At 44.4% G+C, this 23686-nt stretch overlaps 1 protein-coding gene across 1 annotated transcript in view; it reads right to left on the bottom strand.

Moving 5' to 3' along the window:
• exoc3l2b (exocyst complex component 3-like 2b) overlaps nt 1-19305 on the bottom strand; it is a 55424-nt gene extending 36119 nt beyond the window's left edge. The window contains exons 1-3 of the mRNA XM_080532799.1: nt 19210-19305; nt 8368-8868; nt 7632-7861 (exon numbers count right to left, since the gene is read on the bottom strand). Of these exons, the coding sequence (XP_080388925.1) occupies nt 7632-7861; nt 8368-8846 (709 nt within the window). The 5' untranslated portion in view covers nt 8847-8868; nt 19210-19305. The remainder of the gene's footprint in view (nt 1-7631; nt 7862-8367; nt 8869-19209) is intronic.
• Between the last annotated feature and the right edge of the window lie 4381 nt (nt 19306-23686).

The following is a 23686-nucleotide window of genomic DNA, read 5'->3' as shown; positions in this document are numbered from 1 at the left end:
GCTCTGTCCTAGGGCCCCTACTGTTGTCCCTCTATACCAAGTCTCTTGGCTCGGTAATCTCCTCATATGGGTTCTCCTACCACAGCTACGCAGATGACACTCAACTCTTCCTGTCTTTCCCCCCCTCTGACCTACATGTGGCAACACATGTCTCTGCATGTCTCAATGACATCTCTACATGGATGTCAGCCCGCCACCTCAGACTCAACCTTAACAAGACTGAGCTACTCTTCCTCCCTGGGAAAGCCTGCCCTCTCCAAGACTTCTCCATCACAATGAGAACTCTATTGAAACCTCCTCCCAGACAGCCAAAAATCTTGGTGGGATCCTGGACAACCGCCTATCCTGTGTGGAGAACATTGCAGTGACAGCACAGTCTTGCAGATTCTTCCTCTACAACATCAGAAGGATACGTCCATTCCTCACCAGAGAAGCAGCTCAACTCTTGGTCCAGTCACTGGTCATCTCCCGCCTTGACTACTGCAATACACTCCTGGGAGGGCTTCCCGCCTCCGCCATCAGACCTCTGCAGCTCATCCAGAATGCTGCCGCCCGTCTGGTGTTCAACCTCCCCAAATTCTCTCATGTTTCCTCCTTCGCACCCTTCACTGGCTCCCGATAGCAGCTTGCATCAGATTCAAGACCCTGGTGCTCACCTACCAGGCAGCAAAAAGGACAACCCCTGCCTAGCTGCAAGCAATGGTCACCCCCCAAACTTCAGCCCGTTCACTCCACTCCTCCACCACTGCTGGCCGACTGGCCACACCACCTTTACGCCAACAGAGCAGTTGTGTTGCCTGGTCACGTCTCTTCACTACCCTGGCTCCCTGCTGGTGGAACGAGCTTCCCATGGCTGTCAGAACTGCAGAATCACTCACCATCTTCCGTCGGAGACTGAAGACTCATCTCTTTAGGCTACACCTTAACTGTTCCTCCAGAGACACCTACTTCCCCCCTGTACTGTTTCTCCAGTGTCAATTAATAATAATAATTAAAATAAATACATAAATAATCGTCCTTCTTCTAGCATGACGACTGCCAATGGCCCCTGGCTTGAGCATAGATTAATTTTCCTGCTATGACTGGTGGATAGATGATTCAATTCTTAGTCAAATGTATTGATTGTAAAATCGCTTTGGAATAAGGTGTCTGATAAATGCCACATTTTTTTACATTTGAAACATCAACATGCTAAAAACACATAACTACACATAATTAGATAATCACACAGTCCTTGCTTTTGAACACGTCCTAAAATCACTTTTTTGTCATTTGCGGGACTTGAGAATTGCCAGCATACGGACTTTTTCACCAGACCATGTCACATGTGTGGAGGAGGCTGTAAGACACAAGGCAGAAGACAGCTATCACTTGTGTTGACTATCTATGAGTGAATGGGGGGAGTGATTCGGAAGGCATGGTTGCTGTATGTGTCAGTGAGTATAGAACTCCCCACCATCTCCAGTGGCCCACCATACCGAAACACATCCCACCAACATCGGTGGTGTGACAATAAAAGACAATCTTGTATCTTGAATGCTGACGCTTGATGCTGAGATCAGGTGTCAAACTCAACAACAATCCCAACCTCCCCTGCCTATAAGTCATCCTCCTATTGGCTCCTCCAGGAGAAGTGGGGTTGTAATTACACACTGTCCTCTCAGGCAGCGCAGCCAGGCAGGAAATTATGTCATTTCCTCCTCCTCCAATGGTCGTTTGTGACTGAACACAACGACCCCAGGAAGGAGGGTAGGCGGGCGGGTGGGTGATGCCACTTTGGGGACTCTCTTCTAGGCCGTCAGCGAAGGCGCATCACAGATCAACCTACACAACCCCACCACCCCAACCCCACCTCCCCAACACACCGCCATGGCCACCGGAGTCCTTGTGCCAACTTTGCGGAAGGACAAATCTACATATAAAGCAACAATGCAGCCAGTCAGTCAGACACGTCTCCTTTCAAAAGAGTGGGGAGGTGCCTGGTGACTGTTCAAGGAACAGTCAACCTCCACACGACGACGGTCCCCACCTCCACCCAGAGGGCCTTGCGTCAGAAAGAGAGGGGAGGCGGTGACGCGTAGCGAGGGCCTGATCATGAGACACATTTAACAAGGTCATAACAAGGTAACACACGTCTGGGTAAAACTCTGAACACAGGGAGGAGGTGGGGTGGGGGGGGGATGAAGGGCGTTCCGAAAATGTAAACACTGAATGCTAATAAAACTATCCTAGCACAATGGGCACGGTGGTGTTAATCCTCCTGGTGCTACTATAGCCATCAGGGTGTGACCATATCAGACGACCCCCGCCGGGACAATTAGCGTACCGTGCCTCAGCTAGCCCCAAAGCCTTGAGGTCAGAGGTCAATGGCTCGGCTCACGATTGTAACCAGATGGTAATGTATATCCCCCTTGAAATAACACTGTGTCTGGGCTGCCAGATGTTGGGAGAGCAGCACAGTTTTGACGGCGTATACATATCCAGGACTGAAATAAAAGCACAGATGATTGACATCAGCCTGGAACGGGCGCTTAGCGAAGCTAGACAGAAGCAGAGGGAACACTGGTCTTTTTGTTCCACTTAGAACCCTGTTAGCCGGCCATAAGGAACACACTCTGCTAATGTAAAGACATGCGGCTACACCCTTCCCCAGCACAAACCACAAGAATGCTTATGTTTCTGGGGCCTGCCTATGGGATCATGAACTAACGTATGTAACTTTACCTTCAGGAATTGAAGGATGGACACCAAAAAAATCATGCTTTCTCTTTCCCAAAAGGATTGAAAGAAAAACCAGCACTTGAGCGAAAGCCGCTGACTAAGCAAGACTGGATGATCTTTGTTCCCTACTCAAATTTTGCCGGGTCAGAATGCACCTGCAAGACTGCCACGAGAACCTCTACTACAGTCATGCTGCTGTAAGCCTCACACAGGGGGATATTGTCCGAGGGTGCCAAGCATGAAATATGATCCTTCCCTCTCTTCCCGCTCATGAAAAAAAATAAAAAAAATAAAAAAAATCTCTATCCAATGAACTCACAACAGCTAGAGTTTATCATGCTGCCCTTACCCATCTAAGATCCTCCCCCTCCAAACACCAGCCATCACCTCTACACTGCCAGGGCTCAGCCCTCATTTTATCCAGCCAACATATGCAAAAAGTAGAATACATGTTCCTCTCCTGTCTTTTCTCTAGACAAGAGGCAGCTTCATATCTTCATGCCTTCATATCTTCATGCCTTCATATCTTCATGCTTCATATCTTCTCATCAGCGTGTCTGGGGCAGTAAAAAAAATAAAATAAATAGCTTCACCCAAGGCCCTAGTTTTGGCTATAGTTTGCAATTCATTATTTTGATGTTAAATCGTAGCTATCTAGCTATAACCTCTTAATATATATATATACATATACTATATATACTATGCAGGCTATATACTGATTAACAGTTCATCACATTGCCAAATGCGCATTGAAAAGATTCATTCATTATTCTATCTTAAGAAAACAAACGTAACCCTCTCTTCTAGGGATTTACACGGCACGTCTGTCAGGACTCTCTGCGGACGGCCGAAAGCCACAGATCTCTTCTTTTACTGTCCCTCGCTCTTTGGGGAAGTAAAGAAAATTGGAAACTGTGACTTTTTTAAAATACTGGACGTGCAAAATACTGGACGTGCAAAATACATAGCAGCTTTTAGGCATGGAGCTTTTAGGCATGGAGACGCTAGCTTTTCCAACAAGGCACCAGCAGTTGTTTTTGTTTCGCGCTTTGTTTCCCCCAAAAGTGCTGCTGGTTCAAACCCCCAAACTTCAGGCATAATAAAGCAGAGGTGTTTTGTCTGTCCTGAGAAGGCCTTGGGGCAGGGCCTGGGGCAGGGCTCCATCCAGGCCCCTCTGGAGAGCAGTGACCCGGTGGCCTCCGTCTCTAAGTGACAGCAGCGGTGGCCTCCTCCCAGGCCCGTCCCCTCAGCAGAGGGAGCCGCCCCAGGAAGCCTGGGACTGATCACTTATTCACTCATCCCAAGAATAAGATCTGCCAACGTTCACTCAGCCTCCTCTCTCTCTCCTCGTCGCTTTAGACCGTAATCGGACTTGTGAAATGTGAAACATATGAAATGTGCTCTCCTTCTGTTTCACCTGTGGCAGAAAAATTTAGAGACTCTGCTGCTTATGTGATGATACATGAATTTAACTCACTGATGGCTTGTTCTATTTCAATCTCTTCAGGCTACGCTTCGACTGTCCCTCCTGAAACTCATCCCCTCTACCCCGGTGTACAGTTTTCTACCCCTGGCCCCGAGCAGGGATTACTTTTCTTGCAATGACTGATGGATAGATGATTCAAAAGTAAGTCGCTTTGGAGAAAGGCGTCTGCTAAATGCCAAAAATGACAAATGTTTCAATGTAAATGCAATCTGCTGCCAGATTTTCCAGTGTAAACACGTAAGAAGACACATGACACTTGATCCACTTCACTTTAAGAGCAAGGACAAACACACTTACGCACATGGTCATACTACGTTTAGCTTATCTGCGCTTGATTGTGTTTGCCTTGTGCGACTGAACCAATGGAATAGCCTCATCAGTGCTAACCCCGCAACACTCTGGCGAACCAGGAAGTAAACGCTCAAAGCATCGGAAAGGATTCTTCTAGATGATTTGAGCCATGTCTGAGTCATACAAGTGAGACAGACAGCAGGTGACCCAAGGTCATATTAACACTTTATTTTTATTATTCGTTGCTATGATACTGTATATTGCAAAACTATTTGTTGCTAGGACACCCAACATGGATACTGTTTCTACAGAAGCTACTGCGCCGGGAGTTATGGCTTTATGGAGCAGGGGACCTTGGTGCTGTAAAATGGTCGGCCCTGGAAATCATTCACTAGAAGCCCACGGCCTCCTTATCAAGGCGCTCGAATGCCGTCTGTGCCGCAATTAGCTATAAACCAAACGAGGGTCCACCCTACAGATCAGAGGATATGACTCACACACACACACACACACACACACACACACACACACACACACAGACAGGCTGGGTCTGTCGCCAAGGTCACCAGAGAGGGATTGTGTCATAGGTGACCCTACAGAAGCCTGGTTAGGACAAAGGGGGCCAGAGGACTTGATCCTCTGTTGTCACCTGACCTCTAGAGTTGAATACCTGAGGCAAAGTTGCCACCTTCTTGGGGGAGACAGAAGGGGAATTCCATTTGCAGGTTAGAAGGAAGTGGTGAGGCTTGGTACCAGATGATACTGCTGTACTGAACTCTCCAGGCCCGGAGGGGGAATATGAGTGAACTTGTGGTTCCTTTGTTTGAACCTCTCGTGTCTGTATCAGACCTGGGTCCAATACATGTACAGTATGTTAAAAATGTACAGTATGTACAGAATGGTGTACACTATGTTAGGAATGTATATAGGTTAAACAGTAGAGTAGGTTAAAAATGTAACAAATATCTTACTTGAAATTACTTGACGCTTGATTTAGTTTGCCTAGTGCATTGGAAGCAATGGAATAGTCCGAGCTGACTCCAAGCTAAACAAGGCATTGTTGAAGACAATTTGAGCCAGGTCTGGCCTGTATTTTATTCACCTTTGGAGTTTGAAACATTTAGTTTCAGAATGCTGCGACTTACGTATTTGTTGCCAAATACGATTTGTCCCGAGGGACCCAGAGAGTTCTTCACTGAAACAGTTTTTGTAAATAGTTGAAGTCACTCACATTCTCTTAGTGTGGTATTTCCTGACACTTGAGCACAGCAATGCAGCCCTACCTAACGGGGAACACTTTGTTTTCTTTATGTAATGAACGGCACAATCCTGATGGCTGCAAACACACACACACAGACACACACGCACATGCACACGCACACGCACACGCACACACACACACACACACACACACACACACACACACACACAGACACTCTCACACACACACACACACACACATACACACACACACACACACACACACACACACACACGCAGTCACAGACACAGTAGTTTAGAAACAAAGCGTGTTCCCATGTTGAAGCCCCTTTACAACAGTTTTTGCTAATACACAATGTACACATAAACAATGTGTAATGTGTGTGTGCACTTGTGTGTGTGCGCGCTTGTGTGTGTGTGTGTGTGTGTGTGTGTGTGTGTGCGTGTGTGTGTGTGCGTGCGTACCACGGCACCAAAGTTTGTGCTGACAGCTGAGAGAACAAAGAATGCCAGAGGGTGTTTAACCCCCCCCTCCCAAACAAACACACAGACATAAACAAATAAAACACAGCTAAGTTGTGTGGGTCAGATGAAGAGTTCACCACCAGAAATAACACACATGGCTGAAACCACACACTTGGGGCATTAATCCCAACCCCCCCCCCCCACACACACACACACACTGGATCTCTCTTTCATTGCTCTCCATACTCCACTCATGCATGGTGACATAGAGGTGCAACCCTCTCATGCTTTGACAGCCCATATTATGTCCCAGATTCTGTCTTGCCTCGCTGGCCTTGGTGACGCAACAGATCCTTGTCATGCAGGTAAAAACGGTGCCCCTATCAGGGAGCATCATCTCTGCTTATATAAAGAGTCAGAATGCGTGGCTTGTCCTGGGGCTTTAACAATCGAGGCATTAACTCAACAGCGCCTAAACATGCACGTCACCAGTGACATTTGAGCATGATCCGATGGTATTTTAAATCCCATTTCAAATCATTGCTTACTAAAAGGCCATCGACACAGAGTCAACTTGTCTGAGTTCTGATTCCTCAGCACTTTATAATGCGCCTGTTTTCTGTGAGTATGGTCCAGGGCACTGTGTATTTGGTAAACATGGCTAGCAGGTAGCGGCTGTTGCTACCAGCATTGGCCTTAACTCTAGTCCCCAGAGGGGACAGGCTGGGTAATGGATGGAAACTCACCTGGGTCTGCTTGACATTGCTGACAGTAAAATTAACCAGCACTTAAATTATCCCTTCTATTCTGTTTCTTATATACCAAGTTCAAACTCACAAAATCAAGGCCTGTGTTATTTTTTTACGTACACTCAAGCACACTGGTATTCTGTAAGTGTGGGGAACCCTGTAATGTTCTCTGTGGGAATGACCACATGGTCTTCGTGGCCTAGTTGGACCCAGTCCCCTCCTCTCTATCCAACCCAACATCTTTCCTCCATTGTCCACCGAGGAGCCCAAAATAGCCCAGACATTGAAACCTTGATAACATCATCTCTGTTCTGTCAATAGTAGCATACTCTACTGCAGGGATTGTGACAGGAATGACTGGGAAGAGGGGAAAGACATAAAGGTCATGGTTCTAGGACACTGGGACACTCAGGTGTGTTCTTCAATTGCCACTCCTCCCTCCTCGGAAAACCTTGTCTACATCTGTGTTAGCTAGCGGCCCCTCGGATAGACCTGTCAGCAACATCCCAAGAACCAGAGCTTATCCACTGCAAAAGAGGGCGAGACACCCTGGACTGTCTGACCCCAAAGTAACTCTATGCCACACTGATACCCCTTGACACACGACTGCAAATTGAGCCGAGTCAAGCTGTGCTGTGCTGTGCTGGCCTCGTAGAGCGGCGACCAAAGACGGTCCAGTTTGGGTTCGGTGCCGTTACCTGAGAGGGGCTCCCTGGGCTTCACCTCCTCCACCAGCTCCTCCTCCACCGTGTCCTCCTCGGGCCCCTGAGACGAGTGGTCCGCCATGGACTCCCTCTTCAGTTTGCCCAGACCGACCATCTTCATGAAGGACAGCCGACGGCTGGAGGAGTCGCCCTCGCTCTCTGAACACAGCTCTCCGTTGGGCAGGCTCTCCTTGCGGAGACTCTCCCGGCATTTCCCCGCAAATCTGGAAAGCAGAGGAGGGAGTCTCAAGGATCGAGGACTTTGAAAAGAGGCAGCATCCGCACACTCAAGACTGTGCAAAAATCCATGTTTTTATTGCGCAGACTTTTGGTCTTTCATAGACCTTCTTCAGGCCCGACATAGATTTTTGCACAGTTTTGAGTGTGCGGATGCTGCTTCTTTTTATTCCATTTGATACCCGAATTTGGTAGTGGCTACATCAAAAATTAAACTTGTGTCCTTGTTCATAGACTGCTGACAGGGCAAAGGAACGGGTTAGGAGGATGGTTTGTGGTGTCAGACCTACTGAAGCACTCAAGAGCAATGTGTGCTGGGTGTGAGTGCTTAGGCTAGATCTTAGCTGTGTTGAACACATGACAGTGCAAACACCAGCGTTGAGCATTGCATCAACAAATGGTTGACCAGACCTTCATACTGATCGTTGCCATACTGGTCAGATCCAATCTCTCATAACTCGGTTCGATCTCTCACAACCCCCCCCCCCCATACCTGAGAAGGCTTCCCTCCGAGCTCCTCCGGCCTTTCTTCTTCCTGGTCGAGGGGGAGGGGGAGGGGGTGCCTTTGCTGCTGCCCACTAGGGACCCTTGGGGGGACGGGGTGGCGGTGCCTTTGCTGCTGCGGGCCGACATGCGGAGCCCCTTGCCCAGCTTACCCAGAGTCTTCAGCGGGGAGACGCCGCGGATGCGGTCCAACGTGCCCTTGAAGGAGCCCTTCCCCGAGCCCACCCTCTTCACCTCGTTGGCTTCGTTCTCGTCCTCCTCGTCCTCGAAGGGGTTGCGGTCGCCGGGCGTGCCGCCGTCCAGGAGCGAGCACTCGTTGCCCCCCGGGGCCCAGTCTTTGCTGTCCCCGGGCGAGTCCCCGAAGGGGCTGTGGTTGAGGCTCATCTTGCGGAGGATGAGCTTGTTCTCCAGATCCCCGTTCACCCTGCCTCCTTTCAGCCGCGCCGGGAGGTTCTTAAGGATGGGCATGCTTCCACTCGGGGGTTAAACTCTGAGGAACACGGAACATGGAGGGAGAGAGAGAGAGGGAGAGTTACAGTTAAGGTTGTCCTCACAATACTTACTATATTTACTAACCAGGGAGAACATGGTACACTATGGGGTCGAAGATCCTGCGGGCCTTCTACAGAAGCACAACCGAGAATATATTGACAGGGTGCATCACTGCCTGGCATGGCAACTGCACTGCCCTCAACCGCAGACGCTACAGAGGGTGGTGCGGACAGCCGAGCACATCACTGGATGTGAGCTTGCCTCCATCCAGGACATACAGTATACAACAAACAGTGTGTCAGCAAAGCCCGAAGGATCATCAAAGATCCCAGCCACCCCAACCACAGCCTGTTAGACCCCAGCCACCCCAACCACAGCCTGTTAGACCCCAGCCACCCCAACCACAGCCTGTTCGAACTGATGCCGTCCAAAAGGCAAGGCCTCTTCCGGAGCCTTAGGGCCAAAACTCAGAGGCTAACCAACAGCTACTTCCCCCAGGCGATCAGGCTCATGAACAAGCCCACTGTAGACAATTGACTAACTTCCCCAAGCACACCCCATTTATACGGACTACGGAAACCTTAAGCTCACAGCCACTTTACTACTGAACTATCTATTATCACTAGTTGCACCACCACTGTCTTATCTATTGTCAGAAACCGAATCCTATTTACTCTCTTAAACTTGTGTAATGTGACGTAACAATAAACTTGAAACTTGAAACTACTGATGTGTCAAATATGTAGTCTCACAATCTCCTACTTCCATTGCTTCTTTTTAACGAATTAACATTCAACTTGAAATCAATTAAACTTTTATTCAATGTGAAGCAAAGGGACTAATCAATGGTGTGACTCCTTCATTCATCTGCACCTCGCTTAACAATGTTGGGTGTGTGTATTGTACTCTACAGCTGTGTGTAATGATTAATTAACTTTATTGACCCCAACCATTTCTTGTCCATACAATTGCTCCCATAAAATTGGGCATGAATAGATCACATTATGTCACACACGTGTCTTTGTTCACTTTAGTGCCTGATAACATATCTATGGACACAGCTGACATGGAGACAACTACTGATTTGGGGGAGGCTGTGACGCAGGAGGTAGAGCCGCTGTCTAATGATCGCAAGGTTGGCAGATCGGCGGTTCGAGCCCAGGCTCGAGCCAAGTGTCGTTGGGCAAGACACTGAACCCCAAATTGCTCCCAGTGAGCGGGCTGGCGCCTTGCATGGTAGCTTGCCACCATTGGTGTGTGAATGTGTGTGTGAACGGGTGAATGAGAGGCCGTTGTAAAGCGCTTTGGATAAAGGCGCTATATGTGCAGTCCATTTACCATTTACCATTTTCTTCTGGGAAGGTCCCACTTCCCACATCTGACAATTGCATTTACATTTTCGGCATTTATCCAAAGCGACTTACTACAAATACATGTCTAGTAAGTGAATCATCTATCCATCAGTCATCATAAGTAAAGTAATCTATTCTAGAACCAGGGCCATTGGCAATTACAGTGCTAGAAGACGGAAGAGGTAATTTTCTTTTAAAAATGTACAGTAGAGAAACTGTACAGGGGGATAGTGGGGATGAAGAAGTCTTAGGAGGGACAGTTGAGATGTAGCCTGAAGACATGAAGACATGAAGACATGGGTCGTCAATCTACCACGGAAGAGCGGGAGTGACTCTGCAGTCCCAACAGCAGTGCGCAGCTTGTTCCACCAGCGGGGCGCCAGGACAGTTAACAGCAATGATTTTTCTGTGAAGAGTCTCTGTGGTAAAACATTAACAGGAAACACTTCTAAACAGGACCAGGGTGACAGGTTCCGATGGTGATAGGTAGCTGTGACTGTATGCACCACCTTGGTCATTATGGTCTAGCTGTGACTGGGTGGTTCAGGTTCTGGGACGTCACACTTTCATTATCTTTCGGATCACCATTCAACTTGGTTACTGGTATGTGTTACAGTCTTTGATGCCCTTTGACCCTGTCTAAGGAAACATGTTTGTCCCCTCAGCATGGACTTCCTGGCATACTAAGCCAGGAGGGTGCTGGGATATTTACGGCTGGTGACAGTGGGAAGGGACGACGCTGAAATCACTTCCACCTTGTGTGAGTGAGTGTGTGTGTGTGTGTGTGTGCCCATGGTTCATAAACTATGGGAGAACGATAGATACAGCTATTTTGGTAGAGAAATTGAAAGCGGCACCTTGGAAAAAGTTCTGAAGTGATCGATGTACACTATAGCTCATCTGTCACAATGGTCTACAGTACCTACACTGATCTAGACAGTCATCAATAAATAATGATCTGTAATTATAAAATATAATAACTTTTCTACGTCAATAAAAGGTGAGTAAATAATGAACAAACATACAACAACCATAGAACAACCTCATAAACTCTGCTCCCCCTTCCCTCGATGCTCTTGAACCAACTGAAAGGCCTACAGCGCAGGATTCTTCAGACTCAGCACAGGCAGCTGAATTGCTCACAGTGGATAAACTCTCCCCACAGTTCAGCCCCCTTTCTCTCCCCCCACCCTCCCTCCCTGCTCCCAACCTCCAAAACCACTCTCCCCCAAACTCCCAGAGACACTCATCCACTGAGTCCACTGAGTTCTCCTTCCTCCAACTCACGCCGTTCCTGCCTTTCTCAGCTAGGTTAGAGAAAATGGTGAAGACAGGAGTAGAGCTCATCCCGAGAGCTGCTCCATCTCAGGCAACTCTCCATTCTACAACACCTGGCCCCACACTCCCTGTGACGCCAGCCTCATCGACAATGCCAGCCTCATCAACAATACCCATCGCCCTACCCCAATGCCACAGGATACTATCTACAACACCCATCCCCCTCCCCCAGGTGACACCCATAATCAGTTGATGCTCTAACAGTCCCCGCTTCCATAGAGTTGATACCATTGACATTCCTGATGTCGTGAAGTTGGGACTCTCAATTCTTGCTATCCCTGTTCATATCAGTAACAGAACATACTTTTTGTTTGAATGTTTTATACACCCCTCAAATTTAATTTCTGTATCCTGCCACACACAGCCCACATAGAGACCAAACACAAAACCACTCAAGCTAGAAAATTTCAATGCCAGATCCTTAGCTAATAAGTCTCTCTTAATCAACGACTTGATTAGCTCCTATGAACTAGATTTCTTATTTATAACTGAGACTTGGTTAGATAAAGATAACAAGACACCAATTCTTATTGAGTCAGCACCACCCAATTTTAGAACCTTAGATGTCTTTTTTCCGAGACAGTTTTAACTGCAAACAGACGTCCTTATGGGAATTTTTATCATTTGAATATCTTTCTGTTGTTTTTAAATGTTCCACTCGAATTCTTTTAATAATTGTATACAGACCACCCAAGCTTCTTTAATGAACTTACAGATCTTCTCTCCATCATTACTACTGAATTTAATGGTCTGATCATTGCTGGTGATTTCAATATTCATGTAGATAACTCAGAGGACAACAAAGCCAAAGAACTCTCTGTTCTGTTAGATGTTTTTGAACTTCAACAACATGTGAACCTCCCTACTCATAATCGAGGTCACACTCTGGACCTTATCATCACCAAAGGCCTAGATATTTCAAATGTTGTTGTAACTGACATTGCCCTGTTTGACCATTGTTGCATATTCTTTGACATATATATCTTTCCTGTTATTCAAACTATGTCTAAAACAATTTCCAAATGATATATCAATGAAAAGACCAGTGCACTGTTCACACAGGCCTTTTTCCCTAGCCCCCCCCCCCCAAAAAAAAACGTCTATTCCAACCTCAGTAAATGACCTTCTACACGATTTCAACTTAAAAATCACAACAACCATTGATGATATTGCACCCATTAGATCCAAATGCATCTCCGGTAAGCAAAAAGCCCCCTGGAGAACTGCCCCATCCGTAAAGACCCAGAAAAGAGAATGTCGTAAAGCAGAGCGCAGATAGAGAAAAACAAACCTTCAAGTCCACTATTATATATATAAAGAGAATCTTCAAAACTATAACTTAGAAATAAGAAGCCCAGGGGGCCATTCCACTAAAGGTGGATCAGTTTAGCTGCGCTATAAATAAATGCGGCGCTCAGGCAACTCGAGATTGGAATTCAAGCCTCATGTGATTCCTCGAACGAGGATCAGCCTTGTGTCATCAGTGTTCACAGAAGACAGGCTTACAAATCTTCGATATGGGCGCGTGCACGCAGACATAAAGAGCCCTGAAGAGTCGATCTGTCGAAATGAAGATACTCCACTCTGCAGGGGCACTACATTTGCGCAGCATTCCCGAATTATTGATCTTTATGAAGACGGAAAAATAAGATGTAAAATAGTGCAATACTGCCGCAATTAACAAGGCGAGGGAAATGGTTTGGCAAGAAATTGCTGACCGATTAAATGCGTAGGTCATACTAGCCCCAGTTATTGTTATATGTTCATATTTTAATAAATGAATATTACTACTGTGGTGATATCAGCAGCAGGCTACAAACCGTCATATTGCCACAATGGCCTAGTGGTATCGACCGCTGCCACAGGATTTATTCATCATTTTTAGACGTGGTTCGAATCCCTCTCCGGACACACTTTTTACTGCATTTCGTTGTCTGAATCTAATCTAAAATCTCATCTAAAAAAGTATGTAGGCTATAAAATTATGGTGCAGGCTAATTTACACTTTTAATATCACACTTTCAAAATATCAAGTTATCTATCACACAATCAAACTATCTATCGATCGATCACACTTTCAAAATATCTAATTATCTATCTATCACACAGTCAAACTATCTAATCTATCTATCTCGTGTGAAGTGGGAACTAATATTTCCTAAAAGACACAATGAGGAACTATCGTTCGGGGTTTAGTTTCCGCCTGTGAGCCTTTTTTGACGCACGGATGACTATAGCCTGTGTTTTAGCCTGGTCGGGACCAGGCTAATTATATCTGACTCAGAAGGAGCTCAACCAAGCAGCGAATTATTTGAGCCACATTGATGGCACCAAACGCAAGCTAACATTTTCGAGGCTTAGAACTTTATCGAGGCTTAGAACTTTATCGCGCTTCGTGGAATAGGGCCCAGAACTGTTGACAGACTAACAAATCCCCCAACACCCATTGCTCAGGAATTTCAATAAATAACAATAAACAATTAACAATAACAATAACAATTTAACAATAAAATAGAAACCATTAGACAAGGCATTAGGTCTTCTGTGTCAGGCATGAAAAACATGTCCCCATTAACAACCCCAAATAGGATGGACATAACAACCATGTCACAGTTTAACACCCAAGATAAAATCATGTCACGTCTAAAAAAAAACATCCACCTGTGCCCTTGATGTCCTGCCAACAAGCTTTTTAAAAAACATATTTAGCTGCATGGCAGGCGAACTAATACAAATAATGAACACTCCTGACTTGTACTTCTCAACAACTTTGTCTCGGACTTGTTTGGAGAGTTCCTTGGTCTTCATGGCAGTGTTTGGTTGGTGGTGCCTCTTGCTTAGGTGTTGCAGCCTCTGGGGCCTTTCAGAAAAGGTGTGTATATACTGACAGATCATGTGACACTTAGATTGCATACAAGTGGACTTCATTTCACTAATTATGTGACTTCTGAAGGTAATTGGTTGCACCAGAAGTTTTTAGGGGCTTCATAACAAAGGGGGTGAATACATATGCACATGCCAATTTTCAGCTCTTTATTTTTTTAAATTCTTTTTTTATATATATATTTCTCATTTCATTTAAAAACTAACACTATTTTGTGCAGATTCATCAAATAAAATTCGGATTAAAAAAATGTTTAAATTACAGGTTGTAATGTAATAAAATAGGTAAAAAGCCAAGGGGGGTGAATACTTTTGCAAGGCACTGTATATGACCGACATCCACATTCCCAAATGGCCTTGCTAGCGGCCATGAATGCAGCATGTAATGACATCACAGCACAGCCCTGCAGAGGGTGGATTCGCCACTCAAGGAGATACTTTCCTCGCTGCATTGCCAGGGATGATATTCGCTGTGATGTCGATGAAAATATGTGGCCAGACAGACAGGAACGTCTGGATGTGAATGAATGATTTACAGTACTGTGTATGTTGTATGTTCCAATTCAGTTCCAATATGTACTGCAATATTGTTTACAGTTGTGCACAGCTCCACCCAAAGGGTGTTTCTTATGTTTGTTGTAAATACGTTTGTATTTTTCTTTTGCACAATGCTGTGAACAAATTAGAATTGCAAAGAGCATATGCAGTAAAAATGTGAAACATACGTATTCAGTGTCTTGTACTCATTTACCTCACTAAATACAGTCATGTGTAACCCACTGTAGATTTCAAATGGCCGTGCAAATAATGTAGTACTGTCTTGAGCATTTTCAGGTAGTGTCACCAAGATCTGACTTTTTTGCATTGGAAAACACTTACAGAGTGAACTGTCATAATGAAAACATGACAAATCCATTTGACTATCTTGTTCATAAACAATGGTGTCAGGACTTTTCATTTTGATGACACTGACACTTTCATTGACATGAATACTTGCTTTTGAGGAATGAACTATCCATTTTGAGCAAGTGACACGCTTTTGCAGGTTATCAACTAGGTTTTGCAGTTTGTACTAATTGTTTTGAGAAATGCACTAACTGTTGTGAAAATGTTAATAGTGATGTGAGAAATGCACCAAAGCGACTGAGAAAAACTGTAAACACAAACACTTCTATCAATGTCTTTTTTCCATTAAGTAAATGTTTTATCTATTTACTTCTTATGTTTGCTTTTATTCATTGTAATTTTTATTTTCTTATTATGCTCCTCTTGCTGTATTTTTAAACAATGTATGTAAAGCACTTTGAATTGCCCCTGTTGTATGAAATGTGCTATACAAATAAACTTGCCTTGCCTAGATAGATAGATAGATAGATAGATAGATAGATAGATAGATAGATAGATAGATAGATAGACAGACAGATAGATGGATAGACAGATAGACAGATAGATAGATCGATAGACAGACAGATAGATAGATAGACAGACAGACAGACAGACAGACACAGATAGAAAGATAGACAGATAGATAGATCGATAGGTAATGTGATATAGATAGATACATAATGTGAAAAGCTCTCAGAGATAGCACGTTCTTCTGCCCAATCTGCAAACACATTCCACATCAGATCCAGAATGACCCTGATATAGGCTGTGATGTTTTTTTTTACGATAACTTGATTTGTGCATATCCAGATGCAAATTATGATCAGCGTGTTTTAAATTCCTAAAGAGGGCCTATTGTTTTGTGGTTTCCTAAGTGTTTTGGAATGACAATGCATCTGGATGGCTTTTCCTTATGGGTGGCGGAGCGTTGAAGGTTTCCCCCCTACGCAATCAGAGAGCCAGTCTCCTCAGGGGGGAAGCTCACTGGGAATGTTCTGATCCAGTCAGGGGCTTTATTAACACTCTCTCTCTCCCCTGTTTACCAGCTGGAGGTTTTCCACAAACGTAAAGATACTTGGTTTACATGTGGACGAACAAAGATAGGGTTCGTTGTTCCAATGGAATAATAAAAAAAATAAAATCGACTTTGTTCACTTCGAATTTGTTCTAGCTCCTTTTCATCATTGTTGTTGTTTTTCAGTTAAGAACCATCTACTCCATCTAACTACAAGAGTGCAAGGTTTGTTGTTTTGTCTAAAAGGTGTTCTTATCGAAAGGAGCATCCAGAGAGCTGCCTGCCTTGGATGCAAAGGATCATGGGGCAAAGGAAACTGATAGAACTGGCTGGCTGAGTGGCTGGCTCGCAGAAAGGGATGTCATGTTGAGACTGGCCACTTCATTTTAGTCTGCAGCATGGAGCAAGCATATTCAATGACACGTAAAAGGCTATATGAGTTACAGGGATGTATATAGGCCTTCTCATACATAAGCATGCTTCTAAATGTGTTGTTACACCTTTAGTAGGATATATTATACATCTAGAATCCCACCAAGACTGTGTTTGGTTCAGTGTCATGACTCACAAAAAAAAGAAAACACATACAGGAAAACAGGAAGCGAGTCCAACTAGCGACGTGACCACAAGGAAATGAAAAAGTTATCTAGTAGTTCCGCAACGCAAATGATATCCTTGAGCTTCGCTGGAAAGCACAGAGCCCCACAGACAAAGGCTTCATCATTTTTTTGACATTCCCAGTGCCTAGAGCCTAGAGCTGCCCTGTTGACGAATGGTGTTATTCAAGGATGTGGTGTTGCAGACAGTGTGCGATAGCAGTTAATAATATATCAGGGATAGGCGATAAGCTCAGTATAGACAAGTAGCTGACAAGTGGTCTCGCAAACAAGCCTGTTTGTCTGTCCATGAACACACCTCACCATCCACTCAGCGACTGAAGCCAAATTGAAATTCCTGTTCTAATTATAACTTCATCAAGCCCATTATGAAACAGTGGGTTAGATCAATGGGTCAGATAAGGGGACCACTTTCCCAGACTAACAACACTTCCTGTCTCGTCCTGCAGGTAGAGGACAAAGGGACGGGTCCTCAGGGCACACAGTTGTTCAGAACTTTTCATCTGGATCAGAACGATCCCGATTATTTTCTCTGATCCAGGATCAGATCAAGCTGGCTGATTTCCCCCCCTATACGACTCAAATTCAGCCAGATAAGATCTGATCCTGGATAGCAAAAAAAAGAATCAGGATCATTCTGATCCAGAAGAAAAGTTCTGAAAAACCTGAACAACAATCTTTACCCTCCTCCTTTTTTTTATGACTAAATATCAACACAAACAGTAACACCCTCTTCCATGTGAGGTCTTGAACATAGAGCTGTCCTGCGGATTCCTCTGCTATTAGTAGTTCTGGGAAGAAACAAAACAACAGCACAGAAGAGGATTGAACTGTTGCTTTAAACCTGAACTTATTCAAAGCTTTGACTCAGTCCAAAGTCCCCCACTCTCCGGCCATCTTGTCTCAGAGGGAAGGTCGGAGAGGAGAACGTGTGGGCATGAAGACTCTGTGGTCTGTTGTCAAGATGTGGCAGATATAGACAGGGAGCCACTCCGGATGCCTCCAGGCCTTAGGCCACTCGCTAAAGCACAACATGGAGAGGCCTGATACTTCTGGAAGGTTCCCAACTATGCTCTCCTGTCATTTCCCTTGAGGCCAGATTCTGTCCTAGGTGTGGGGAGGTTGGTGACTGGTGGTGTGCATAAACGCAATGGTTAGTTGTCTTGACTATGAAGAATATACCAATGGTTGGCATAGGTTCATTGCAAAGGCAATGCGAGATACATGTTCAACGTTTTAATGGATCATCATAATTAATATAATTAAAAATAATAATAATAATATGTTCTAGAGAGGTTACTGAATCAGCAGGAAATGTTGTCCTTTAGTGTCCTTGGTGTCCTAGATTTTCCTTTCAATAACGCCTCCCAGTCTCAGTGTTATATAAGATAAGCTCCTGCAGCACATCAGTCATCAGGCTCATATTAAGGGACATAGCCAAGCGGCAAGGCAATATACAGTCCCATCAGCGCACTGGTCAGACACACAGCCCATACGCCCTGCCATAAGACTTCCTCAACTTTTGTGGGTTTTTTCCATGACACGTCCTTTATTTCAACCTTATTGGGGCATCAATCGTTAACTGTTTCCTAGGAGACTAATGACTGTCTAAAGACACAAAGCTGGTTCGGAGCAGATCTACAGGGAGAGGGCACATCCACCCCCAACAAAGAAGTGAAAGTTATGCTATTTTCTTCAGAAGGAAGGAAAAACGTCACAGTCAGCTCATTTAGAGCTCAATTCTCAAGAGAGGCTAGAGCAATAAGTTAGGAGGTTTTTCAGGCAAAACCACACAGAAAACAAATATGATGTATTAACTGATCAGAAAGGTCTCTCGGGCTCAATCCTGAGTTTAGCTGCTCTCAAGCATTTGCAATTGATTAAGGAATGAATTTTTGCAGATTACCATGACATCAATTATAGATTGCCATAGTGCAATAAACTGTCACATTTAGGCTCCTTGCACACATTTCAGATGATGTCCCATGAAGACCCTAAAATTCTATGATTATATATATACAATTATGACATTGACAAGGCAGTTATTAGATTATGTTTTGCAACATACTGTATATGTTTACAAAATAGGCTGGTATCGTATCGTTCCACATAGCCCAAGTCTATTTGCAAAACATAATCTAATAACTGCCTTCTCAATGTAATAATTGTCAGTCCCCATATGTAGCCTATCAGTATCAGTTACAGGATTATCAATATGAATTGACAAATTCTCTGATTCATTGACTTACCGGAGTCATTTTGGTTTTTGCTCAAAACATGCACCAAAAAGGAGTACAATTCTAGAGCACGTCAGGTCTGAAACGAGTAAAAACGCTGTCCCAGATGAGAGCAACCACTGCACTCCGGAGGTTTCCAACCAAGTCTCAAGCCATTATCGGAGTGGGCTGGCTTGAAGACGGCTCGTCTGTCGCTGTCATACGTTACAGCCGAACTAGTAAGGACGTAGAGAGTGACTGGTCTATCGCCTCATCATCAACTCTCATCGTTCACTCTTAACTCACCGCACAGTCAAATTCACTGCACTTTGAACATGCTAACCAATACGTCACACTCTGCGATAAAAGTTATAATCTTGACGGTTCGTGGTGATATGTACACACTGCATTGTGTGCAATTGTCACATTCCAACTTTTAAAGGTACACTATGGATTTCTAAATGCAAACTAGAAAGGAACATTTCAGTCGAGTCGTCATGTGGTTGCTCAACTGACTAAAAGTATAATAGTAGTGGAAGAAGTTTACATAGAGAGATAATTCTATGGAATATCTTCAAGTAAAATCAATACGCTTTTGTTGACCATTAAAAGCCGTGTTGAGTTGTACAATATGATACGAACAGTATCAACATTTCTTCTGTGTTCTGTGTGTAGGCCTACTGGTTAATTTAGTTTCTAACCATTATGAAGTTGGAATTATAAGAATTATAAGAATTATAATTGGAAGTACATTTAACCTTAAATTACAGTGCCTTCAGTAAGTATCACCCGCCTGGACTTTTGTTGTATTACAAGTTACAACCTGACTAGATTTGTCACAGAATTACACAAAATACCAAATAATGTCAAGTGAAAATATTTGTGACTAATTCATTTAAAACAAAGCTGAAATTGATATTCACCCCATAGTCCACCTGAGTGCAAGGATAGTTTACGTGATTTCGGGATGAAGAATGTTTGATTTGATAGGGTCTCTGATTTGCATTTTAATCATTACACATTGTGTGGGTCAGGAAACAACTCTGCCATTCTGCCTGAGTATGCTTTTCCAAAATATTCCGGACAGTTCTGGGTGTGGACATTAATTCAGACTTTTAAGGGGACCCCTTTTGGCTCAAGAGCACCCCTAGTGGCGTCATCTTCATTGATGTTCTCATCAGGCAATTTCAACAAGACTGGCAAGGAATGCAAAATAGCTAATATTGATAGCGCTTTACTTAACATGAACAAGCAATATACACTCACCGAACACTTTATTAGGAACACTATACTAGTCTCAATTCAGCATGGCATTGATTCCAAAAGATGTTGGAAACATTCCCTTGTGATTATGGTCTATGATCACATTATTGTATCATGCAATTCCTGCAGATTTTTCAGGTTTCAATCTGTGAATCTCCTGTTCTACCACATGCCAAAGGTGTTGGATTCAGATCTGGTAACTGGGAAGGCCACTGAAGAACACTGAACTCATTGTCATGTTCATGAAACCAGTCTGACATGACTTTTGCTTTATGACATGGTGCATTATCATGCTGGAAGTAGCCATTAGAAGATGGGTACATTGCGGCCATGAAGGGATGCACACCGTCAACAACAATATTCAAATAGGCTGTGGCATTCAAGCGATGATTGATTGGTATTAACGGCCCCAAAGTGTGCCAAGAAAACATTCCCCACACCATTACACCACCTCCATGAACGAGAAGGTGTACAAGTGTTCCTAATAAAGTGTTTGGTCAGTGTCATGCCTGTTTTTGATTAAGCTCTTAAACTTGTTTCCAATACTTACCCATGGGATTGCGTTTAGATCTATAAGCTTAAAGGAGTAGACTACAAAAATATATATTTTTAAGTCTAGTTTCCATCAATCCACTGTTGATATGTGTTGAATCTCTACTAGACCTTGCAGAATCTAATCAATAGTTAATAACTGGGGACGACACGTCGAACTTCAGGTCTTCACTCCAGCACGCTTTATTATAGAATGAACTCGCCTGAGGGGCGTGGCAATCATAGACATGACATCCCCCCTTTTCTTGGCATTAAACTCTTACTAACCAACAAACACAGCTGATGATTATACTAACCTTAATGTAGCTAAATTGCATTCTAAATCATATTTCAGTAATTATCAAAATATCCTTTGACACTTCTTAATGGTCAGCTGGTATAACATCAGGTAACATTTTTTCTTATTATTATAAATCACTGTATTTTCCAAATTAGAAATCAAAACATTTTTTTTTTCAACTCTTTTTTTTTTTTTTTTTTAACACATTGAGAATCCTCTTCACTTCAAAACATAGTCAGACAGTCTACTGGGTGTTCGCTTGATCCTTTGCGGCCTGTCTGGCACGCCTGTCTGTATTTGTGTGTCATAGTTATGTTCGGCTTGTGGACTCTGATTATCAGTGGCGTGTGTGTGTTCTTCTGTTGCCTCTCTGATTTCTGTGTCCTCAGTTTCCTGTGTGTCCTCCTCTTCTTGGAATGTCCCTTGTTTCAGTCATTTTCCTTCGGATCTCTTAACAAAGGTGGTGTTCCTCGAATACCGTGCTCCTGTTGGCGATTCCACTACCACTTTGTTTCCGGCCCTACTGATGATCTTGTGTGGTGTCGCGTTGAATGTGGTAGAGAACTTGTCAGTTTTGTCCTGTTTCAGGAGAACAGTGTCACCGACACTGACCTCTGACTGCTGTGCTCCTCTGCGTGTATCAGCATACAGCTTACTCTTTGCCTTCTGCTCAGCGTCACGGTCACACACTTCCTGATCTGTGTTCACTTCAATCAGTTCCGGTAGCTTTCCTCTCATCTTTCTGTTGAAAAGCAGTTCGGCAGGGCTTTTACCTGTGGAGGGATGGATGATGCTCCTGTAGATTGTCACATATTTTCTCAGTTCCTTTTTCCAATCCAGTCCCTCTGATTGAGCAATCCGAATCCTCTTCATCAGTGACGCGTTCTGACGCTCAACTTCTCCGTTGGCCTGAGCGTATTTCGGTGTGGTTTTGATGTGTGTGATGCCGTTTTCCTCACAGTACAGTCTAAATTGTTCAGATCTGAACTGGGGTCCATTGTCAGTCTTGATTGTGACTGGCAGTCCATGTCGACTGAATATTGACTCCAGACTGTCTATGACCTTTTCTGATGTGGTTGTGGTCATGACGTCATATTCATAATACCGGCTGAAATTGTCTACTACCACTAAAATGGAGTGGTTGGACGGGAGAGGCCCCAGTAGGTCAATGGCGACATCCCGCCAGGGTCCATCAGGTAGCGGTGTGGGTCTCAGCGGTTCAGGTGGGTCAGGTCTATCCACCAGTGGCGGCTGGTGCTAAACATTTTGGGTGGGGCACAGGTTATGGGGGCATGCTCCACGGGGAAGAATATCAACTTTAAAATCTGGATTTACAGTCGATTTTAGCATGAGAATATCAGTGTTTCCCCTAGGTTTGCTGCCTTGGGGGGGTGGCATGGACCGTGGCATGGACCCCCCCCCCCCAGGGGGTAAGACCCTGCGACATACCAGCGTCATGTCCAGGGGGTGTACTAACTTGTACATTAAGCTGCCTCACGCTACGGAAACAGGAGATAGGCTCCTTCCCTATGGGCCATTAGGCTCGAGAACCATCGGTTCTCAAGGCTACTTACTTATGTGGTCTTGACTACCTGTCCACTTTCTCACCTGGTTCTTGCTGTCTCTCTCTCTCTCTCTCTCTCTCTCTCTCTGGTGTGCCGACACCATCCTGCTCTCTCTCCTTCTCTCCCTCCCTATCCTTCTCTCTCCCTTTTGCTGTCAACCAAAAGGCAAACATAACAACCAGAGTATTTATAATCTAATAAGAGGTATAAATTGATCCATATCAATTGTTATTCATATATACATACATATCATATATTCGTCATAGTCAGGGACTCCAATTAAATGTCACGTAGCCTATAGGCATCTCCATCAATCCAGGATTCATTACATTGTCTACTGTCACATTGCCCATTATAGTGGGCTGTTGTTCAGGTATTGATGTTAGCCATTGATGTAGTCAGGATTATAGAGTTGGTTTAATTACCTGGATGTAGTGTGCCATGGCCTCTCTGTGGTCCGTGAAGGAGGCAGTGTTGTTAGCAAATGTGACAATAAGCTTGCTGGAAATAACAGCCCATACCTCACGTTAGCCTCCCGCGGGGTTGAGAAAGTTTTTGTTCGATATCAGTTAGACGGCGTTCCGTCTCGTTAGCGGCTGTTTCCAGGTCCTTTACCTTGGTCGTATTGGAAATCATATCCTTGCGGAGTGAATCCAGACATTCTTTAATTGGTTTAAGTTTCAGATCAAATGCGGAGTCAAGCTCTTCACGTATGACTTCTCTCATATGCAAGTTCTCCGCGGTCCATCACCGTAACTTTTTGTTTTAGATCGCTTCTTAGATTTCTTAACTCTCTGCTGCCAGCAGCGTTGGCCATACAACTTGAGTAACCTATATCAAACAATCAACA

Source organism: Nansenia antarctica (assembly GCF_963989245.1).
Source record: "Nansenia antarctica genome assembly, chromosome: 5".
NCBI lineage: Eukaryota > Metazoa > Chordata > Actinopteri > Argentiniformes > Microstomatidae > Nansenia > Nansenia antarctica.
The sequence above is the reverse complement of the archived record's forward strand: the minus strand, read 5'-3'. Positions and strand labels throughout refer to the sequence as shown.